Source organism: Python bivittatus, unplaced genomic scaffold (genome assembly GCF_059951505.1).
Source record: "Python bivittatus isolate LINGU-HERP-01145 unplaced genomic scaffold, Pbiv_v1 ctg000390_np1212, whole genome shotgun sequence".
NCBI classification, from domain to species: domain Eukaryota; kingdom Metazoa; phylum Chordata; class Lepidosauria; order Squamata; family Pythonidae; genus Python; species Python bivittatus.
This window is the reverse complement of record NW_028277070.1, coordinates 1502315-1524844: the sequence shown is the minus strand read 5'-3', so window position 1 is coordinate 1524844 and position 22530 is coordinate 1502315. Positions and strand designations below refer to the sequence as shown.

General features: G+C 45.4%; 1 protein-coding gene across 2 annotated transcripts in view; it reads left to right on the top strand.

Annotated features, from left to right (window-relative positions):
* Positions 1-22530, top strand: part of LIMK2 (LIM domain kinase 2) — a 58517-nt gene that overhangs the window by 23547 nt on the left and 12440 nt on the right. For both annotated transcript variants that reach the window (XM_088143773.1, XM_025172081.2), the window contains 6 exons: positions 6491-6626; positions 8437-8546; positions 9385-9573; positions 12583-12688; positions 13271-13464; positions 16847-17033. In XM_088143773.1, the coding sequence (XP_087999899.1) occupies positions 6491-6626; positions 8437-8546; positions 9385-9573; positions 12583-12688; positions 13271-13464; positions 16847-17033 (922 nt within the window). The remainder of the gene's footprint in view (positions 1-6490; positions 6627-8436; positions 8547-9384; positions 9574-12582; positions 12689-13270; positions 13465-16846; positions 17034-22530) is intronic.

The following is a 22530-nucleotide window of genomic DNA, read 5'->3' as shown; positions in this document are numbered from 1 at the left end:
ATGTTAAGTCATAACAGAAATTTGAGAATTTCAGAATTTGGACACTAGAGGAGACTAAAGATTCCAGACATAGAAGGGGAAAAAAAGAGGCTTGCCTTTGGTCAGCACTGAGACAGAATAACAGAAAATGTATGCCATTTGAAATACTCCAGGAGATATTTGAAGAATGGGGGACAGAAACTAGCAGCTGCAATGTCAGGAATGATGTCTGCTTCTATGGATAGACTATGTCCAAAAGATGTTAAAGAAGAAGTGACAGATGTAAAAGAGAATAACTTGGAAGATCTCCAGGATAAAGAGCTGAAACAAACCTCATCTGATGTAGAAATATCAGAATATAAAGAAATTGTTGAAATACTGGAAAATTTAAAAAATTGTGGATTATAAGATAGAGATGACAGTTAAAGTGGAAATACGAATGACAAGCCAAGAGAATGACCTGGAAAATGACTGCTTACTGGATTTACAAAAGAGGTTTGTTCAAGCCTCGAAGAAGTTTTGAGGTGGGAAAAAGAAAAACTGAAGAGAGATCGAATCCTACGACAACATCTGAATGAACAATCAAGATTGCTAGAAACAAAAGAGTACGAAGTTGGTTGGTTTGACCAAGGTTAAACTAAGACATGTTTCTATAAAATTCTGGGAACCCTTATGGACTTTTTGCTGACACCAGGACCGAAATGTTAATGATTTATGGATTTGCATATGGATAAGGGATGGGTTATGGGAAGAAGAGATACTTGCATGTAACCTTATTGGAGGTGAAGAATTACTAAGTTTGTACTTGTTGTGAAGAAGATCAAAAGTCACTTCTTTAAATATTTTTCTTTTTCTTCTTTTTTCCTCCTCTTTTTTTCTTTTCTCTTGCACTTTCTATTCTCCCTTTCTTTGTTTTTCTTTTCCTTTCTGAGTTTAGTTTGTATTGTCTTTTATTACTGTTTTTTTAAAAAAACATTTAAATAAAAATTATTAAAAAAAGAAAAAGAAAAAAATGCTGCTTTGCTGCTATTTGTATGGCAGAGAATAGGCGTAACAGTAGATGTGGCTGTGGGCTTGATTTTGCATCTTTTGTCTTTGAGGCAGGTTTCTCTTTTGCAAGAGCTTTATGCCCTCCAGGATTTCCGTGGCTACAATTCCACCCTTTGCAGATCAGTTATTATCTGCTGCTGATCATTTTAACTATCCACCTCTCTTCTGGAGAAAGCTCCTCCTCTTCCACCCCTGCGGGAGAACTGCAAAGGGAGGAAACTTGGTGGCTCAGTCAGTCTTGACATCTTGGTCAGGCTCTGTCCAAGTACGATGGTTCTCTTGCAAGATTCCTAGTTGAGCTGCCTTGTGGACAGTTCCAGGGAAGGAGACCATGAGAGCTGGGGCAAGTCTACCAAGGAACCGCTGGGCCAGGATCTGGCATTCCTGTGCTAGCACCTGAAACAGCAGGAGCTGAAGTGCACCCTTGCTGTGGCCGTATCAGCTGAGTAGAAGCAGTTGGACAGGTTTGCTGCTAAGCTGGTTTAGCCAGTGCTCTGGAGATGGGAAGCTACTTGTCTGCCTCGGCTTATGTCACTCCAAGGAAGCCCTTTTGGTAAGTCTTGGCCATCTATCCTCCTGTTTGCCTTGTCTGCCCAGTAGACATTGTTTGTGAAGAGAGGCAACAGTCTGGGAGCCCTGCCTTCAATCAGTCTTCCTTCTTCCTAGCTTGGAAGTTGGGTAAAGGGATGATAATTGCAGGTGTCTTTGTCTGTTTCACTCTATGGTAGGATTTTCTGTCCATATGGCAGATACAACATGGAAAGTAAGACTACAGGTAGTCCTCGACTTGCAGCCACAATAGGGACCAGAAAATTTGTCGTTAAGTGGTGTGGTGGTTAAGCAAGGTGTCATGTGACTGCACCTGATTTTACAGCATTTTTTGCAGTGGTCGTTAAGTGAAACATGTGGTTGTTAAACTAATCACATGGTCATTAAGTGAATCATGCAGTTCCCCATTGGTTTTGCTTGTCATAAGCCAGCTGGGAAGGTCTCAGATGGTGATCACATGACCCCGGTATGCAGCAACCATTGTAAATACATGCCAGTTGCAAAGCGCCTGAATTTTGACTACTTGATCATGGGGATGCTGCAATGGTTGTAAGTGCGAGGACCGGTCGTAAGTGACTTTTTTCAGCGCCATTATAAGTTCAAATGGTCATTAAATGAGTGGTCACAAGTCGAGGACTATGTGTAATTTATTACTGAAGAGGAAGTTGTAATTTTATACATGATCTCGGTAGTTTATTGGAATATAACACTGATAATGTCTATTATTCCTGGCCTGGTGGTAGGCATCAGCAGTTAGTGGTACATAGTGCCTATGAGTGCCAAAGTGTCTATAAATCCCTCCCCTTATGAGCTTCAGGTTGTTGGAAGGTAAAAATGGTGGGAAACTGCACTCTTTCTTTGGAAGTATGTCTAACAATCTGGAAAAAAGATAAAGGTGAGCTGAGATGGTGAAGAGCATTTTTGGTACTAGAGGGAGTGGCAGTGAGCAGTTTTACTAGTTGACTTTGTGGTCATCAAGATATTTGTGAATGATCTTCCCAACGTGGCAGCCATTCAGTGAAGGTGCCCATGTCTTATTCTCAAAATTCTACAAGTTCTCACCCATCTCCACAGATTGCCTTTCCCTGGTATAGATCAGCTTATAAAGAACTACGGATGGTCAGAAGCTGTCGATCGGCTATCAGGCTGCATCTTTCAGCATAGGCAACCAAAAGAACACCCACTGGTTTTCTTTAGGTGTACAGTATTTAGAATCTGGTTTTAAAACTTAATGTGCTGTTTTGTCAGTGCTATGTAGATTGCAAAATACGTAGGAGATTTGACTCAGTTCATGACACTTTCTAGATAGAGGTGATCTTGTCCGGCTTTTATGCAACAATAGAACCTCGTTTTAAAATAAATGAAAAATGTCATTGAGCATAAGGAAAGAGTGATATCTGGGGCCTATTTCCAAAATGCACTCCTGGAAGCTGCAAGTAAACTTAAAGGGGCCTAAACAATGCGATGTCCCCTTGCGTGAATTTTGCTGTAGATTCTAGGAAGAACAGAAAAAGAAGTAGGTGGGGACTGTTTCTGTCTTTCAGATAGTGTGGGACACGATAATGGCTTTTTTCCCAGTGGGAATTCCAAAACTCACTTGGTAGGCACAGATGCTGCATGGGAGTCTGTGCTAGTGAACTCATGCATAAAATGCTTTGGTACCACTTTACAGACCCCTCTCCCTGCCTGCCATGAAATCTGGATCAACTTCCCAGTTCTCTTACCAGCGAGAGCCAGAAACAAATGCAAAGAGTTTCAGAATGGCACATTTTCAGCTGGTGTCAGATTTCATGTTCAGTTGCACGATGAACAAATTGGGCGGGTGGAGCTATCTGTGGAAAGGCATACCAGTTGGGTGAAGACAGCATGGTCCTGCTAGCACCAGCATGTCTCCTGCTTGGGAAGGTTTCAAGAGTCCGCAACTAGAAGCCAAAGTACTTTCTCCCATGGAACAACTGGTCTTTGCTGCAAAGGCAGTGAGCTTTTGGGGAGGATAAAGATAGTTTTGAAATCTTGCCAAGGGTCAGGTGCCAGTGGTGTTTGTCACAAAGTGTTCAGAGTCACTGCAAGAATACAGTGTGTCTCCGTTTGCGGGGGGGGTGTCTTTGGTGTTTTCTTGCTCAGTGATAGCTAAGAGTTCTCCGGTCTCTTTCCTTGCTGCTCAGGTAACTACAGCTGCTTCAGGGAGCTCTTTTAATACGGCACAGACTCCAAGCAATTTTCATCGTGGTCCGTCTTCCAAAAGATGTTTCTTGGTTCAAGCAGATGGAAATGTGCCGTCATTATTTTCATGAAGCCTCACTTTGCCTCTGGTTGGAAGAAACCAAACTCTAACTGGGGTTTTCTTGTCGGGTTTCTACTTCATTGTCTCTTTCCTAAGCTGAAGAGGTGGGAATATGTGCAGGCTTCCTGTATTAAAATCAAGCAACATTAACTGAAGGTCAGATTAGTATGTAGGATTAATCTTAATTTTCAAAGTAGCCAATAACAGATGGTTGGAGGTGAGTGAGCCTTTCTGCAGCTACAACTTGGCTCTGATGAGCATTACAGCCTCATCTCTACAGTTGAGCATTGGTCATCTTTTTAGCAGTTTCAGAAGGTCTGGAGAAAAGAATGGACAGCACCAAATGCTGGAGACCTTAAATTTGCCAAATGTAGCTGGAATATTCCAGTTCATCCTTAGAAGCTATTTAGTCTATTTCTCTTTGGAGGAATAGTCTGCACTGTATTGTTTCAGAACAGCAATCTAACGGTATCTTAGTTTTGCTCTGAAAAAACCTGAAGAGATAGAAGAATAATAAAAGTTGGAAAGAAATACGCACTTGGGGAATTGCTTCTCTTTTCTACAGATTATGATGACTGTGTCATCCTGTAGTCCATCTTCTGTTGTGGTTTCTCGGGAATAAGGCAAGATACCTTCAGAACTAGATTCTAGCTTGACTGTAGCATTTCAGCTGTTGCTTTGAAGGATGTGTAGCAATTGTGGTGGAGGGAAGCAGTGATGCTGAGAACATTACCCCTCCAATATCACACAAGGGTAGACTTGAGTCAGAGGTGAAGGACGCACAGAGTAGCCTTGCTGCTCTTCAGCCCACATGTGATAATGGGTTTTGAGGTTCTTTAGGAGAGCACCAGGTTAGAGTTACTCCTTCCCCTGATCCAAGGAAGCAGTTTAAAAGGAGAGAGGTGTCATGAACGTAGCAATCATCTAGTCAGTTCAGGACACGCTCTGAAAATTTCATCACTACAGATAATACATAACTGGGTCCAAAGGGTGTTGGCCTCTTCTTACACATGTCACTAAATCCTAGAAGGTCTGACAACTGAATGACCACTATTGAGGTTTTTTTCTATACATTGAATCAAGTTAAGAGATGGGTTACCAGAATGGTGAAGGTTCTGGAACCCAAGCGCTATGCGGAATGGTTAAAGGAGCTGGATGGATATGCTTCGTCTGTAGAAGAGACAACCGAGGGGAGATATGATAGGAGAGTCTTCAGATATTTGAAGGCCTTTTGTATAAAAGAGGGAGTGGGTATGTTCTCTATTACCCAGAGGGCAGGACCAGAACCATTGGGTTGAAACTGCAAAGGACGAGGCTCAGGCTGGACATCAGGAGAAGCTTCCTGACTGTAAAAGCCATCAACCAGCGCCACATGAAGCGGTGAGCTGTCCTTGATTCCAGTCTTGAAATGGAGGCTAGATAGTCATCTGTCAGAAATACCGTAGTGGATCCTGTACTAACTTCCTTCCACCCTTTTATTCTTGTCAGCACTGTGTGGACCCAGGCTGAAGATGCTTCTCTGGCACAGTTAATCATTTTTTTCTCAAATAGGTACAAGAAGATCTAATTTGCCACTGCTGATCCAAAGATGTTTGCAGGCAGAGCCAATCTCATGCACCCTCCCCAACCTCACTGAGATTGCACTGTGCCTCCCCACCCAGCAGCAGCCACCACATGCCCCACCACACTCATGGTGTGCCTCCCCAGGCACCTGCGCATCCCTTGTTTCTTTGCCCACCTGGCAGCAGCCGTTTACCCCCTGCCAGCCTGCTTGCGAGCTGCCTGGGACTTGCAACTTCCTGCCAGCTTCCCCACTGACTTTGGTTGTTGGAAGCTGGCAGGACGTTGCAAGGAGGTGCTAGCTTAATGACCCACAATCCTCACTTAATGATGGCAACGAGGTCTGCAGGGATTGCTGCATTGCTAAGCGATGCAATCGCGGGATGCTGCACTTTACAACTGCATCAGTTAGTGACAGAAATTTCTATCCAAATTGTCGTCGTAAGTCAAGGACTACCTGTACTGCAAAAGGAAAAGAGGAACAGGAGGGCAAGATGGAACATCTGACTGTTAAAAAAATCTTTGCAGCCAGATAGCATGCCTTCTCCCATCCTAGTCCAGGAGCCTTGGTGGACAGGCTTGTCATTGGGCCTCAGTTCAGGGTCACAGCTGCTGTTGGACTCAGAGGGAGGCAGAGCTCTGCCTTTTGCGCCCACCTGAGTTAGCTTCCACATTGGGTCTTAAGGGGCCTGTCCCCCAGTTGTTCTCAGGGCTGTGCAGTGCAGCTGAGGCTTAGCCTGGCAGCCTGGGGAGAACCAAGTCCTTCTGGCTTTTCAGTCTGTTCTCAGCTATGCTTGATGGTCCCACCTTGAGAGTGGACCCAGTTATCTGGAGAGAGATGGCAGAGCTGCCAGTCCCTCTTAGTATAACCTGGCCCTGGCCAGCTGTCGCAGGCTTGACAAGGTTGTCTTGCTGTCCATTTGCTCTTGAGTATGTCTGCCAGAACAGTACTGCTGTGTCACTCTCTGTTAGCTGCTGGCATTACTGCTGTTGGCTCTTACGCCTCTGCCCTATTTTCTCTGCGATTTAGCAAATAAAACATCCAGCACTCTTTCTTTTCCCTGCCAGTTGTTCTGAGTGCCAGGACCTCCTCACCAACTGGTACTACGAGAAGGATGCCAAGCTGTACTGCCCCAAGGACTACTGGCGGAAGTTTGGAGAGTCTTGCCACGGCTGCTCGCTGCTGATGACGGGGCCCGTCATGGTAAGGTCTTCTCCTGTCCCTCCCTTGCCTTGGCTAGCTGGTGCTCCTGGCTTCCCTTTTGTAGAGAGGAGTTGCCTTTCGAAGCCCTGATGATGGGATCGGCGGGCTTCTCTCCTAGAAGGGGGCGTAAACACATGTCTTCTGGCAAGTGGGGAGGGGGCTTCCAGGAAATAGCGGCATTGTTAAGACATCTAGGCCAGACTCTCAACACTGGGCTTTTTAACCAAAAATTGCTTTATTTTATGAGTCACAGGTCCAGATTTTTGGCCCTTTCAAGGGTTGGGTGCCTGACTGGGGGAAGGGACGCGTGGAAGTCAAGGAGTAAGGCGTTCATTTCATCCCTTAACCCCTCCCATGAAGGCTGGAAAGGCTGGAAGAATGGCTTTTTAGGGTCCTGAGGTCAGGCTTCCTATTTGGGTGGGCCTGGAGGGCCGTGCTGGGTAGGAGCATGATGCCAGGGGGTGTGGCAAGGCAAGATCACTTGCATGGTGGGGAGCACGGTTTCTTATTTCTTCCTGGGCTTGGGAGTATTTTTATTTTTAAATAATGCTAATCCCATTTAAGGGACTTTGCTATTGTCTTCATGTATTTCCTGTCTCAAAGTGGTGAGAAACTGCAGCCCATTTCAGACCTAGTGACCCCAGTGGACTCTGCGGCCTGAATTCATGTATGACACCATCTGAGTGTTGAAACCTGGTGGTGGCCACCAGAGGGCCCTCTTGGGCTGGAGGGGGGCCCTATTTTGCTCCTGTGCTGGCCTTGCTGGCCTTGTGGGTTGAGATCTTTGCCTGATGCCTGGGGAAGGCTGCAGTGCAGAGGACGCCCCTTCCTTGCTGTACACAAAGCAGGCAGATGCTTTCCTTAAGGGAACGGCCATCTCTTTGATGAACAGGGCTTTGTTTACTTCCTTTTGAGAAAATGGGTGTTTTCACTGATGTGATGGGCAAAGCTGGGATTTCCCACATTTTCTAATGGGGGATGAGTCTCTTGGGTTATTCATTTTCTTCTTCAAAGTAGCTGGAAGCTGAGCAACTATTTTTTGCAGTTGAGAGAGGGGGCAGGGGGCAGCTCTAGGCTCTGGGCTCCCAGGTTTTCTAGCTTTGCTTTGCCCTGAGGAAGAGGGCAGCTTCCTTCACAAGGGGGAGAAGGGGAAGAGAGCACCTCCGCTGTCCTGTGGAGGAGTCCTGAAGGCACAGTATGGCAAGCAAGAAATACTGCCAAGGACAGGTCTGTAGCTGGCTTGGCTTACGGTCTCCCTCCCAGATTCCTGCAGTCCGTATGACATTATTTGGTGAGCAAGAAGTCTGATTAAAACCAAACAGAGCCTTGCAAGGTAATTTCCCCCAGACAGTTCCCGAGATTTTCCTTCCCTGAATCATCCAACCGCCGGTTTTTGTCCTGGCTTGTTGATCCTGCCTCTGTTTCCCAACCAGCAGCAACCGCCCTGTGGTTTGGCTCCTCATTTCCTGCTCTGAATTGGGATTACCCCTCGCCTTAGCCCAGCTTCTCCTTCCTGGAACCGAAGGGTACTGAGGGGCCAACTTGCTCCTTGCTCTCTTCTCACCTGGAGCACTGTTCTCCCATCATGTACTCGGTTTTGATAACTTCCAAGGCTGCAGAAGGATTCATTGATCCTGAGATATCTCTGAAGCTGGGATTTCAGACTGTGATAAAATTCTGGTTTGACGGCACTACAGAGTCTGTTTTCAGGAAAAGGGCAAAAGCATCATTGGGATTTCATTCAGTGGTAGGGTTCCTAAAGCTTCCTCACTTTTCTTCTTTATCATCCTGCACATCCCTTTTCTTGCAGGTGGCTGGGGAATACAAGTACCACCCAGAATGCTTTGCATGTATGAGATGTAAAGTGATCATTGAAGATGGTGACACGTATGCTTTGGTGCAGCACTCGGCTCTTTACTGGTGAGGAGGAGCAGCAATGCTCGGCTGTGGGTTTGGATGGCTCTTTGGGACAGGGAGGTTCCTCTGGTCTGCACTTGGCCCTCATCTGTCCTGACACCAAAGAAGTGAGAGTGGGAAGAGATGTTTGAGGTTTTCCCCTTTGCATTCCCCCAGGGAGGGAAGGGGACTTGAGTGCAGTCCCATTCTGCTGGGATTTAGGAGCATTGTAAAATCAGTGGATCTTCAGGGCACCAGGTAAGGGAAGATTGCACGAGACGGTTCTGCTTTTCTTCTCTCTGGACAATCTTTCATATCCATGTTCCGGGGTGGAAGAGGCCCTGCCAGCGTATAGGATTTGGGAACAGGAATCAGAAGACCTGTGCTGTTTTTAGGAGGCAGTGGTTAGTTCACTGGCCAACTGCCATGAGCTGCATGTGCAACCCAGATCTCTGAGTGCCCGCTAAAGGGGAAGGCTAGACGGTTGATGACAGTCCTCCTGTTGTCTTGGAACTCCTTTGAAACAGAAGTGGAAAATAGACCATGTGCTTTCCTGCTGGTCAGCCAAGCTCCTCCTTGGATCTATAGCTTGGGATCTTGATGCATTCCCAGCTCCTGGCCACCATGGTCCTACTTGGGGAGATAACCATGGGGCAGTGGAGTGTTGGAGGGTCAAAGAGTGAATGGTGGTAGCAACAGCTGTCCAAATATAGACCTTGTCTTTGCAGCCAGTAGCACTGTAGGGGAGGGGAAGGCTTTAGATGGGCTGCTTTGTAGCTGACAACCTGGGTGTGGAGACCATACATGGCCTCTTCAGCCCTCTGGTCTAAACTTACAGCAAAATTCTGCTCTCCTTTTTCAGTGGCAAATGTCATAACCAGTTTGTGCTGACACCAATGATCGAAAGACTGTCAACAGAGTCTTTGTGTGAACAGCTGCCGTACACTCTGACGCTCATCTCCATGCCTGCAGCCACTGATGGCAAAAGGGGGTTCACTGTGGCTGTGGAAGGGGGCTGCTCACCCTATGCTGCTACTGTTGAAGTGAAAGAGTGAGTATGATGCTCTTGTAGCTGTGAGATGCATGGGGTTTTGCTCTAATATAGGAATTTAGGAATCCAAATCCACAGACATGTGGCTTTGCATTTTCATTCAAGCTTTTGGCATGGGTATGGCACCTGCATAGCTCTGGGCATCTTGAGTGGCGATCTTCATTGAGAAAGGAGCCTCTCTTGATCCTCCTGGATTTCTCAGTGGCATTAATGCCATTGGCCAAGGTGCCTTCCTCTGCAGCTTGAAGATTGGAGGCATCGTGTTGAAATGGTTCCATTCCTGAATCCTTCCGAAAAGATTCCTCAAAAGGTCTCAAGAAATGCAATATATTTTCAACACATTACCATTGTTAACTGATAAGGCATGTGTAATCTGTCTCACATGTAATCTGCTTCTGTATAATCAACTAGTCTTCCCTTTCCCTCAGCTTCTTCCCAGTTTCAGTCTTACATCAGTCTGTGCATCTGATGAAGTGAGCTGTAATGCATGAAAGCTTCTAACTTTTAATAAAATTTCTTAGTTGGAAAAAGTGATGCTGGTCTCCTCTGACAAAAGGCTTCAGAGTAGAACAGTTTCAGTGAAAGATAACAAGGATGACCAAGGGATTGCAAAAAAAAACCAAGAACCAAAACCCTACAAAGAACCACGTGTGCTTAGTCTTGAGAAGACTAAATGGTGACTAATTCTTCTCAAATATTTGGAAGGACGCCATAAGAAAAGGGTCAGGACTCGTTCTTGGTCACTCCAGAGTAAAGGACACTGAATCACTTATAGAAAAGCAGATTCAAATCATTAGGAAAAGTCTCCTAATGGTAAGAGTAGCCTGACCGCAGAACCAATGCTTTAGGGTGCAGGTGGATGCCCTGCACAGGTTGAAGAGATAATTTTTGGTAAGGAGTGAAATTGGATTTCTCTGCTGACCAAGGGATTGCATTTGCCAGCCTGAATGGCCACTTTCAACTCCATGATCCTGTTATTCCAAAAGAGGGGGAAAAAATGTGTGGTGGAGCATATTATAGCACCCTTCATGTACACTAAGAAATATGCAAATATGCAAGAGAATTCTTGGAAGCCTGGTATTCAGACAAGGCAGCAATTAACAGACACATAACAGCATCTACACACTATTCAAAAGAGACAAAAGACCAGAAGATCACCTCACCAGCATTCAATTACCAGCAATCATCACCCAGATAAGCAAAGGTCACCACCAGGCACACAATCAAGCAGCAGACATATGCTAATCAAAGAACTCCCAGAGGAACAAAACGAAACCCCCACCCCCACTGGCAAGGCAGCCCACAGCACATAAATAGAGAGCAAACCCCAGCCCATTTTAGCACTGAAGATGTTACCTAGCCGGGTAATGAAACGTTTGCAAGAAAAGAACCAAGCTCAGAGAACCCCAAGGACTCCACACTAAGAAATCTTGTTCTGTATCACCTAAGAGTGCAGAAGGCAAGGTTAATTATTTAAATTACAAGAATTATAGGGCTTGTGTTGGTTGGTCTCATTTATTTTTTGTGGCAATTTTGGAATTTAGAAGTTGCATCCTAGATTCCTGACCTATAGTCAAAACTTTTGCATATGATTTAATCTTGGGTGCAGCAAACATCCCAGTGAGATTGTTCCCCAGGTGAATGTTTCTCTTTGACTGCTTGCAGGATAGGGGTGGGATGAGTCCAGCCTGCTTACAGTCAGATTCTGGGATTCTGCTTTGCTTTGCTTTCCTTCCACCACCTTCATTAATCCCTCCTGGAAGTCAAGCATGCTTCCCTCCCAGCTGGACGTGCTTGAATGTCCTAACTGCTAGGAATTGGGACTCTTGGAGAAATATGACACCCTATAGAAAAATCATGTGACTTTTCAATAGTAATGCACTCAGCGTCAAATTGAGCACAGTGGGATATGAATGCAATAAATCAATAAGTATGTTCTATAGCAAGGAGCTGTGGGACTTGGAGAAGCCACGGATGCTTCATTTTGCAGACATGGAGGTGAAGATGGCAGATGTAAAACAGGTGGCTTTCTAGGATATGACCACAGCTTTTTGGTAGGTCTACTTTGAAGACCTGCAAAATTTCAGCCCTTCTGGAGCAAGCAGAAATATGCATCTACATCCTTAGCTTGGTATTGGCTTACAGATAGTCCTCAATTAACAACCATTCATTCAGCGATCACCTGAAGTTACGCCGGCACTGAACAAATGGTAGTTATGACCGGTCCTTGAAGTTCCAGCTGTTGCAGTGCCCCTGTGGTCACATGATCAAAATTTGTGCACCTGGCAGCCCACCTCCATTTACAACTGTAGCATGTTTCAATTCCCCTTACCTGCCTCTCTCTCCCTCATCTCTGTCCTTTTGGCCGCCTTGCACTCCACCACAGCTGCCCCTCCTGCTGCCAACTGACCTCCATCTTCTTCCTCCCACTGCAGTGCTGATGAGGTGCGCCCGGCTGAGGCAGCTGCTGGCCCTTTGTGAGGCCTCCGTGCGGCCTCCCAAGGCTTCAAGGAGGCCATGCAAGGGTTAGGGTAAGGGTCAGCAGCCTCGTCAGCAGCGGGAGGAAGAAGACAGCAAAGGCCAGCTGGGGGCAGCAGGGGTAGGTGGTGGTGGAGTGCAGGGTGGTCAAAAGGGCAGAGATGGGGGGACAGACAGGCAGTAGGGGAAAGTTGAAGCACACCCTGCGGTTGTAAGTACAGGCAGGCTGCCAAGCACCAAATTTTGATCACGTGACTATGGCGCTGCTGCAACAGCTGGAACTTCAAGGACCAGTTGTAACTACCATTCAGCGCTGTCATAACTTCAAACAGTCGCTGAACAAATGGTCATTAAGCAAGGACTACCTGTACTTTTTCCTAGGAGGAAATGCTTGCTGTGGTGTCCTTCCTTCAGAGGTGGCTTGCATTGCTTGAACCTTTTCCTCTCCCTCTTTGCTATGTGCTCTTTCACAGAGTCTCATGGAGGAGGCAAATTCTTCTGATCTCATGTAATGTTTTGCTCTTTGTTCAGAGTCAACCGAACGCACATAAGTCCTGATGTCCAAAATGCCATTCACCCTGGAGACAAGATCTTGGAGATCAACGGAAACCCAGTTCGCACACTGCAAACTGAAGAGGTATGTTCTGTACACCCTTCCTTATTTCCTGCTGTCTCATGACTTGAGGAGGGGACTGAAAGCCTCTTGGGGCAGGAGCTGAGTTTTGGAGCACCTGCTAAGTTCTCAGCCTCTCTAAGTAATTGTGAAAGATCTTTCTTTCTCTGAAAACACGAAGAGGTGCTGACAGAGAAAAGAACAGGCTGGCTCTTGAGGGATTTGTCGGATCCTTCAATTAAAGAAGACTTTAATTCCTCCTTAGGGTAGCATTTTAAAACAAAAATAGGGGTTTCATATTCTTGTCTTCCTGAGTGCAAGTTGAAAGACTTGCATATTTTGATTTTCATCTCAGCTGTATATGACATATATAAAGGAGCCCTAATTAGGACAAGCTGCTTAAACAGCTAAGACATCTTAATTGAACTCAGCTCAACTGCTTCTTAAGAAAATGAGCAGGCAAAGAAATGCCTCCTTCATCCAACCCTACCCCATCTGTAATAGCAACACCTTTCCTCTTTGATGTAGGAAGAATGTGAATGTGTTGTTTTGGAAACCTTTTCCCAGCATGGCACAAATCCCTGAACTCTTGTTTTTAATTCTCAGGTCAAGGAACTGATTCACAAGACAAATCAAATTCTTCAGCTGTTAATTGAGCATGACCCGGTCTCTCAGCGCTTGGACCGGTTGCGTCTGGACTCTCGGCTGTCGGGGTGCAATAAAAAGTCCTCATCCTGTTCAATTTCTGCCCTGGAGCTCAAGGAGAATCTGGAAGGAACACTGCGACGTCGCTCCCTCAGGTAGCATACCAGGACTCCAGAATTGCCTGCTAATCTCCGGCTAGTGTTACCGGCTTGGTAAGGTGGAACACAAAGCAAGTGCTGGCCCTCTGGCTATAACAGTCCTTTGAGGTAGCCAGGCCAGGAAACTGACTCCACAAGTTTGACTGGAACTCTACTTATCGACATGAGCTCTAGTAACAGAATTTTGAAAGCCTGATTGTGTTTCCCTTCCCTCCCTCTTATACCCCAGGGAGTCAGGGTGGTGCCAGTCTGAGTTTCTTCCTAATGTTTGTTTCTTCCCAACATGTTTAAATCATGTTGCTGTACGTGTTGTTGAAACTGTCTCTGCATAGTTTCTCCAAGGCCATATCTGTGACTCTCTACGAGCTAGGTGCTTTTCCTATTTGGTGGCACCACCATCTGCCTCTGCTGATCACTGCTTAGCCCACTGTTGATTTGGTCTTATGGCTCTCCACTTTGATTGTAAACTACCAGGGGACTGGTAGTCAGTTATATGTAAAGTGTAAGACATAACTGAAATAGGCTGGATACCATCCCCTCAATTACATGTTTCCTGACACAGTAGCTTTGACCAGAATGTCTCTGTAGTGGCTGAGCTACAAGGTGAAAGATAGGCGGCGGTGGAGTGCAGGGTGGTCAAAAGGGCAGAGATGGGGGGAAGTTGAAGCACACCCTGTGGTTGTAAATGCTTTCTCTCAGAAACCCTCTGGATTTACACCCCCTTGTCCTACTGTCCTGCCTTGGAATACAGTGGTACCTCGGTTCACGAACTTAATTCGTTCCACGATTCTGGTCGCGAGCCGAATTGGTCGCGACCCGAATCAAATTTTCCCATAAGGTTCAATGTAAATAAGGTTAATCCGTTTGAACCATATGTATTTTTTTTTTAACCACAAAAATATGAAACAAAGTACAGTACAGTACAGTATGAAGAGAGGGAACACTAACCTTGCTTGAGGCGACACCAAAAAGCTTCACAGCAAGTATCTGTCTGCGACCATGATCTCGCCTAGAGGAAGCCACGATCACGTGTCAGAGCAGGGAAGATGGCCGCGGGTCGTATCCATCACCCTATGCGGAGTTCGCGAACGGAAGCAAAAATTTGCAAAAGCTGCTGTTCGCGAACCAAATTGTTCGTGAACAGAAGCATTCGTGAACTGAGGTATTACTGTACCTACTTGTTACTGCTGCCGTTATCTGTCTTGCAGCGAATGCTTTTACCTGGTGTCGCTCCCTCTGATCCTGATGTGTGAGATAGATAGGGATCCATCAGCCTAGGCACCTTACTGGCAAATAGAAGAAAAATAGATGAGAAAAATGAGATAAATTCTCTAGCACCACCCCTTGGTCCTTTGACAACTGGACTAGGAAAATCCCCCTTCCCTACTTCAGGAGTTAGATCAAAGTCACAAGGTATAATTAAAATCAATATTAAGAAAAGAAAAATATATAGCAATTACTTTATCTGTAAGTGGTCACATGTAAGAACAGTTGGTGGCAGAGGAAATTTAAAAAATGCTGTTTGAATTACAAACCCCACCTTTAAGGAATTTCTTGTAAACTTGGAGAAGGTTATAAGATGGGATGGATTTTTTGACTCCCTCCCTGCAGACTCCTCCATACGACTGCCCATCACACTCCATCACATGTTACCAGAGAGAGCTCTCTGACTCCCCAAAGGAAGCAAGCCATCCTGGCCACGAGTGTTAGCTTCAACTCCCAGAATCCCCAGTCAGCATAGTTGGACTGGACCTCTTCAAGTGTGCCAAGCCCCAAGAGCAATGCCACTCATTTATTATTTGTCTCGTCATCCAAACCGCTCTTAGCATTGCGTATACCACCATGAAGCTCAAATTACAGGCTGAAGCTTTAGATGAAACCTGAAGGCCAGGGACTGGAATAATAATGGGGGAAGGGAAAGTTACCTGAAGACCCAGCAGGAATAGTGTGGTGTCAGAGTTAAGTGTGGGAGTAGGACTAGAAAGACTCAGCTTCAAGTCCACCCTCTGTCCTGCAAGCTCCCTGGGTGACTTTGGGCCGCTCGTGATCTTCCAGCCCAACTCGCCCCATTAGGTTGTTGTAAGGAACTCTGTAAGAGGGATGCTGTGTAGGGTAGTTGGCTGTGCATAAAGCATGTAGCTCATGTATTATCACATACAGGATATCCCACCAAGCAGAACAGCAGAACACTACTGGTTGGTTGTCACCTACATCTCACAGCTCAAGCCACAAAAATGCATTACTAAGCTTCAGCCCATACCTGACAATAACTCTGCACTTTCTCAGGCCCTGGGTGACAGGCCCATACTTGCATGCAGACAATACCCAACCTGAAGCAGATTCTCACAAGCCACAAGAAGCAACAAGACAGTGATGCTGACGTGGGAACCAGACCCTCCAACAAATCCAGGTGTCTAGCTTGCCTCCACATCTACACCAACAGCACCATCACAGATTCCAACAGTTTCACAAATAAGACTAGATGCACACAAGAGCACATGCTTTTCTTCCAATGCCATCATCTGCCAGCGGTGCTCCTCTGGATTCTGTGTAGGACAGACAGGCCAGCTGTTTTGGAACAAAGAAATTTTATACCACCACAGTTGAGCACAAGACCAGTGAACTCACATGCATCAACAAGTTTCAGTTTATTTCAGAAGGTTTCAACATACACAATCAATGTTTAACACATCACAGCTGTTAACTCTTACGGTTCTTATAATCTGTCTGATGTGTAATCTGCCTAACCATTCTGTCCTCTCCTCCCTTTTCCCCCCACCTCATCTCAGTTTAAACCCTACATTAGTCAAGCCAGTCCATGCATCTGATGAAGTAAGCTGCAGCTCACGAAAGTTTGTACCTTTGGTTAGTCTGAAAAGGTGCTACCAGACTTTCTGATTTTTGGCTACCCTAGGCTAATGTGAATCTCCTCCTACAAGGACAATACAGAAAATCCTAAAGCAAATTGCTGTTAAGGAGCAAGACCCACCCCCAGTCTACTTTTTCTGGACTGATAGGGTAGAGATATTTAGTAATCAATTAACTAATTGGATCTATTCCTTCTGTAGAGTATTGGACAGTTTAGGAATTGCTTTGGGCAAAATAACATATATGCAAAAGGTTAAAAAGAGGGGGGGATTTGTTTGGTAGCCTAGATCCTGGTCCATCCTACTCCTCCATGGAGCCAATTCTTCAGCTTCTTGAATCAGTTGAGGGTGATGAGATTGGTGGGGAGGGGTATGTTGTTGGCTAAATGTGCTCCTCTTGTCCAGAAGCCAGCCTGGCTGAGGCTTTCCTCACTGGAAAGAGAGCACTGAGGCTGCAGATGGTACTTAGAGTCCTGTCAAAGACATAAACTTTTGAATGTGTTGTATTCCAGGCGAAGCAACAGCATTTCCAAGTCCCCTGGTCCCAGCTCCCCCAAGGAACCGCTCATCCTGAGCCGCGATATCAGTCGTTCGGAATCACTTCGCTCTTCCACTAGCTGTTCCCAGCAGATCTTCCGCCCCTGTGACCTGATCCATGGGGAGGTCCTGGGCAAAGGTTTCTTTGGTCAAGCAATCAAGGTGAGAAAGCCAGCTTGCCAGCCCCCTCTCCCAACACCCAGGCTTCACATGTTAATTTCATCCCCCCCCCAAATCCTCAGGAGCCTTGGAGAGGTGGCCCCTGAAGTTGAGTGAATTATAGAATTCACTACATACAGAACTGTACATATAGAATTTGCCAGTTCCAGATTTCTGCCATTGCATCTGGGTGGCAGTAGGTTGGGGAGGCTTGGTCTTGTGTGGTGGTTAGGGCAGGAGCTTTTCATCATGGAGGGAGGCCTACAAGGAAGATTATTGAAGTGAAGCACTACTGTGGGATTATAAAGAGGGAGGAGGGAGAACCTCATTGCTGGGGAGAAGGAGGGTGGATAGCAACTCTCTCCTCTGGCTGGGGTTGGGGCATCTTCGGTCAAAACAAAGATGGCTGGAGATGGGATGGAAGCCTTACCCAGAGCCTGCTTTCCTCCCTTCTTTGAGGCTCCGAGGTAACCCCTAGAACAGCATGCATGCATGTCTCAGGATTGTTTTGAAAACCACACCAACATTCAAAAAATGCACTGATATTGGGCTTAGTGTGCATTTGCATGCAGGATGACATCTAAAAGCTTACTGACTGCTAGAAAACATGTGATTCAAAGAGGGATGGTGGGACTGTCGTGGAATATGATACATGGAGTCTGTGAAAGAATTGAAGAAGCCTGCAGGACTGGCTTGAACCATCTGGTTAAGAAAATGCCAGATGTTTTGCGTCTAGCCTGTAAGGTTTGCCCCGTTCGACAGGGAGGTTCGACAGAGAAACTCCCGTGACACGTGTGGTTCACAAAAGAGGTTTACTCATGCGTAACGTAGCAGTCACAAGCAAAGCCAGGACTGGCTTGGTACATTTACATTACTCCTTTATAGTTGTCTCAATCCCCCCGCAGGCCCCGTTGCTAGGTTACATATTACCAATTAGCTTGCAGATTGCCCCCTGTAATCCCCCCCTTCTACTGGAATGGCCGGTTCAGCCCAGTTCTCTTGTTTCTTTGATTGTTGTTGCCTGTGGCGTGGTCGTTGCCTTCGTTGGGGCTTCTGTCGCGCGCCCAGCCGGGAGCATCCCCTCGCGCGCTGATCTCTTCCTCAATTCCGCGGCTCTCTCCTTTGTCTATAGCGCCCGCGGCCCAACGGCATCCAACGGCATCCGCTCCAGATTAGTGAAGTGGTGCCAGGCGGCCCATTCATTAGCTTTCGGTTTCGCATTTCCTCTTTCTGCGCTGGCGCTCGAGCGGTGAAATTGACTAAAGCGTGGCTGGGCAAGTTCCTAGGCGTGCGGTGCAGGCTGAACCTGACATAGCCAAGGAAAGTTTATTGCTGAGCTGCTGGTTTAGGTTCTAGTGAATTCTCTCAGAAGAAGAGCTACCTACAAGTCTAACCTGTTGCAGGAATATGGGACATTGGGGTGGCAACAGTTCTTGGATCGCGGGCTGTGTTAAGCTGTCTGGGGAACGTTGAAGGCCCCATCCCTAAAGCGGGCAGTGCCAGAGTGTAGAATCTGCAAGGTGTTCCCAATTCTAGTCCAGCTGTTACTACATAAAGGTCACATTGTGTGATCATTAGTGAATGCATCAGTCATTTCTCATTATGTGTAAGGATTATACCTTACACCCACTCCTCGTTTAGTCACTACCTTGGTTAGCAACCATTTGCATATACGACGGTGATAAAAATTCATTTTCCGACCAATGCACGCATTTATGACCAAATTTCATGTGCACGCCTGTATGAGATATCATATGAGATATGAGATATGTATGAGAGAACTTTAGCTGAATGAGACGGCAGGAACCAGTGATCTTTGCAGCAGCTTCTCTCTTAGTCATGTGTTCACTTAGCAACCATTTAACTGAACCGCCTGGTGGTTGGAGCAGGACCCGGTTGCTAAACAAGGAGTGGTGTAGTTCTGTTAATAAACAGAGCAGAAGAATAGATCTGGGGCAGTTGTACTGCTAATGAAACATGGGAGTCCTTCCACATGGATGTCAGCTTGATAGCAGGTTGACACCTGTCTCCCAACATCAGTGGCCTGTTGGCTCCTCCAGCAAATATTCAACTTACATAATTAATCATTTCACTTTTAGTGTTTTTGCTAGGGTTTGAAAGGAATTTTCCCCACATTAGAAAAAGGGAGTAGCATATGCAAACCCAGGTGAGGTGTGTCTTGGGGTCACTCGCCAAGCGGCTGCTGAATCCACCCCCCGCTGGGCACCCGGGGCTTCTGGGGTTGAGATGTGTGGCGGTGGCCGTGGGCTCGCCTTCATGCTGCCTTTTCTCTTTCCTCATCAGTAAGCCTGGTGCGGCTGTGGCTCCTGCTTTGGGTAGCCGATAGCAAATCCAGGTAAGCCCGAGGTCCCTCTGCAGCATGGCTCTTCCTGGGGTTCTCAGCATGGCTGACAGTCCCTGCCTCGTGTTTGTCTGCACCCCGTAATGCCACTCCCCGTCCCATAAACCCCTGTAAGCTTAAGGGCAGAGCAGACGGTGTTGTCTCGGGAGAGCCTTTCTGCAGATGCCGCGTCCCAGGCTTGTCTTGGACCTGGCTCCAGATCACACCGTCCGGCTGGCCATGATTTGGGGCCAGTTCCTGCCATTGCCAGGTTTCCTCGGGCTTCTGTCATCTCTTTGGACGCGGTGTCAGGTTTGACTGCTTGGCTTCGAGAGAGAGGCTGGCGGCTGCTGCTTGCTCCCCATCTAGCTCTCGGAATTCGGCTGTCAGCCCTGGGCAGGCACCATCGCTGTGGTCGCCCGCCTCTTGCGTTCCTTGGCTGACCTTCAGGAAGGAGGGAGAATGCCCAGGGAGACTGGAAGAGTGGTCCAAGGAGAGCTGAGCATGGCTGGGGTTGGCGGATGGGAGGGCAGGGACCAGGAATGGCAGCTGTCCAACGGGGAAGGAACAAAATAGACTCTATTTTAGGGGACCAACCCTGGAAGGAGGTTAATTTAAAAAATGTACGGTAATTATAAACAGTGCGATAAAATTCAACACATACGTATAAGAGTTAAAAAGGGAAATGAGCAGTTTACAAAAACACATATTAATAATTCCCTAATATTCCTCCCACACATCTCACATGAAATAATTTTGGTTCCCCGGTTAGCGTAAGATATATAATCAGCCCATGTATTTGAGAAGGCTTTAACTTTAATTTGGCCAGCACGTGGGTGAAGAGTGTAGGTCAATTTCTCAGCCGTAGCGATGTGCCAAACATTCTGGTGTCAAAAGCTCCAACTTCATAGTTTTTACCTTTCCAGTGTTTACCTAGGGACATTCTAGCAGCAGTTAACAAAAATACCACTAATTCTTTAGAGTAAATATTTGAATTAGACCTATATAAATAATAAATATAATGAATAAAATATATTCAGCAAAGCAAGTTGTGAACACACATTAATTTTGATTTATAACTTTACCAATCTCCAAAAGCACTTCAGACCAGAAGGAAAAGACACGGGAACACAACCACTGTGGGAAATAAGTGGAAATAAGTTCACTTTTCCTCACAACTGTTCCAACAAAGGGAAGAGCTTTTTATGTTCTTGCATGCTAGTTTATATAGAATCATACACCATCTATGCCAGGGTTTCTCAGCCTCGGCAACTTTAAGGTGTGTGGACTTCAACTCCCAGAATTCCCCTGTCAGCCTCTCCTGGGAGTTGAAGTCCACATATCTTAAAGTCGCTGAGGTTGAGAAACACTGCTCTAGAATGTGTCCATGATTCTAGAATTAAACTCCCACTTAAGATAGAGTTTAAGAAGTCGCTGATGTTGGAATTAAGGTATCTCCCAGTTTCTTATAAAACAAAGCTATAAAGCTGTCTGGGCCAGGTGATTTATGACTCCTCAAATTTGAGATTACGTCATTTATCCCTTTTATGAAGGGGGAGTTTAACTCTTCCCTATGACTGTCTTCAAGTGGTAAGATATTACAGCTACTTAAATAATTACTAATTTCCTTATTATTCATAGGGTCTGTGGTATATAAAGTTGAATAAAAATAAACAAAAGAATTAAAGATTTCTTGCCTACTAGCTAGTCTACTGCCACCAGCATCTCTAATCGAACATATGGCTCAGATACTGGGGCATGAGCAGATAGGCTAATAGACCCAATATTGGCTGAAACTATTGAAACATTCAAAGAATCAGAAATTAATATATAATTTATAATACAGATTCTAGAATATGTCTTGAATCTTGGGCAGTAATATGTATAATCTCTAGCTTTTGGATTATTTTCCTCCAGACATCAATTAGAGAAAATTGAGTAAAAAGCTTAATTAACTATTTATGTTTTTGTCTGCAGGGTATATTTTTTGCCATATTTTTATCTAATTTGACCTCTGCAACATAATTAAAGTTTCTGCCTATAACAATATAAAAGTTTGACAATTTAGAGAACGTAAAATCTAGAAATTTATGTGAGTTTTGATAAGGGCAATGAATGGAAGCCAAAGTATATAGGCCTTGTTATTATAAATACTTTTCATGAATGTGAATCGACCCTTGGGGTCTTTCTTGACTTTAACATTTTGCAGGTTGAAAGTGTTAGTTAAAATTAAAGCGACTCCCCTAACTTCTCTCGTTATGAATTGCAGGATGGAAAAAAAATATCCTTTTAATTTATATCCCAGCCATGTGTTCCTTGTAAAAAAAGTAATGGCGGGGTTTTCTCTAAATATTGCTTTAAGTACTCTCTTATATTTCATTTCAAATATATTTCATTATATTTCATTCACCCTAACCCTAACCCCATACGCCTAATATTACATGAGTAGGCCTTAAACTTTGCCTCACTTTGCATTTGTAGTCAATCCTTTGATTCTGTTCCCTTAAATGAAGTGCACCCAGCTAACTGGTCTGCTATAGAACCTTCCACCCTGGAGTCTCTACCCAGTGAAATTGTCTTATCAAACTGGGGCAAACAAATGTTATCAGTTGTAGTTGGTAATCTAAATATAGTATCCCCTAGTTCTAGAGAAGACGTTTGTGTCAGAGCGTGGTGGCTTATCACGTCTACCATTGCTAGCATTGGAGGTACCTCTTGTGTGCTATGATGTAAATCAGAGTCTTTAAAATAAACTCTTAGATAAGAAGGTTCCAACTGATATAGTTGGTTAATTTTCCCCAGAGGGTCTTCAATAAAATCAGTTGAAAACCTATGATATGAGGGTGATTTAGTTAAGAGGTCATACCTAATCATCACATCACAAACGCTTTGTTCAAACTGGAGAACAGGCTTTTGTGGTGAATGTTCATATATGTTGAGGGTCTCAGTCCTTTGTAAGGAATTTTGAGATGAGCTTAAACCTCTCTTAATTGTCTGGGGTAGGTCCTCAACATGAAGTGTAAAAAGGACATTCATCCACTAGGGAGAATTAAGAGGAGTTATTTGGGGTACCATGACTTGGTTCCCAATTTCCCTAAGGGCCTTCCCCTTCTGTAGAGCAGGGTCCAAATGAGAGGTATGGGTCTCAGAGGGTTTTCT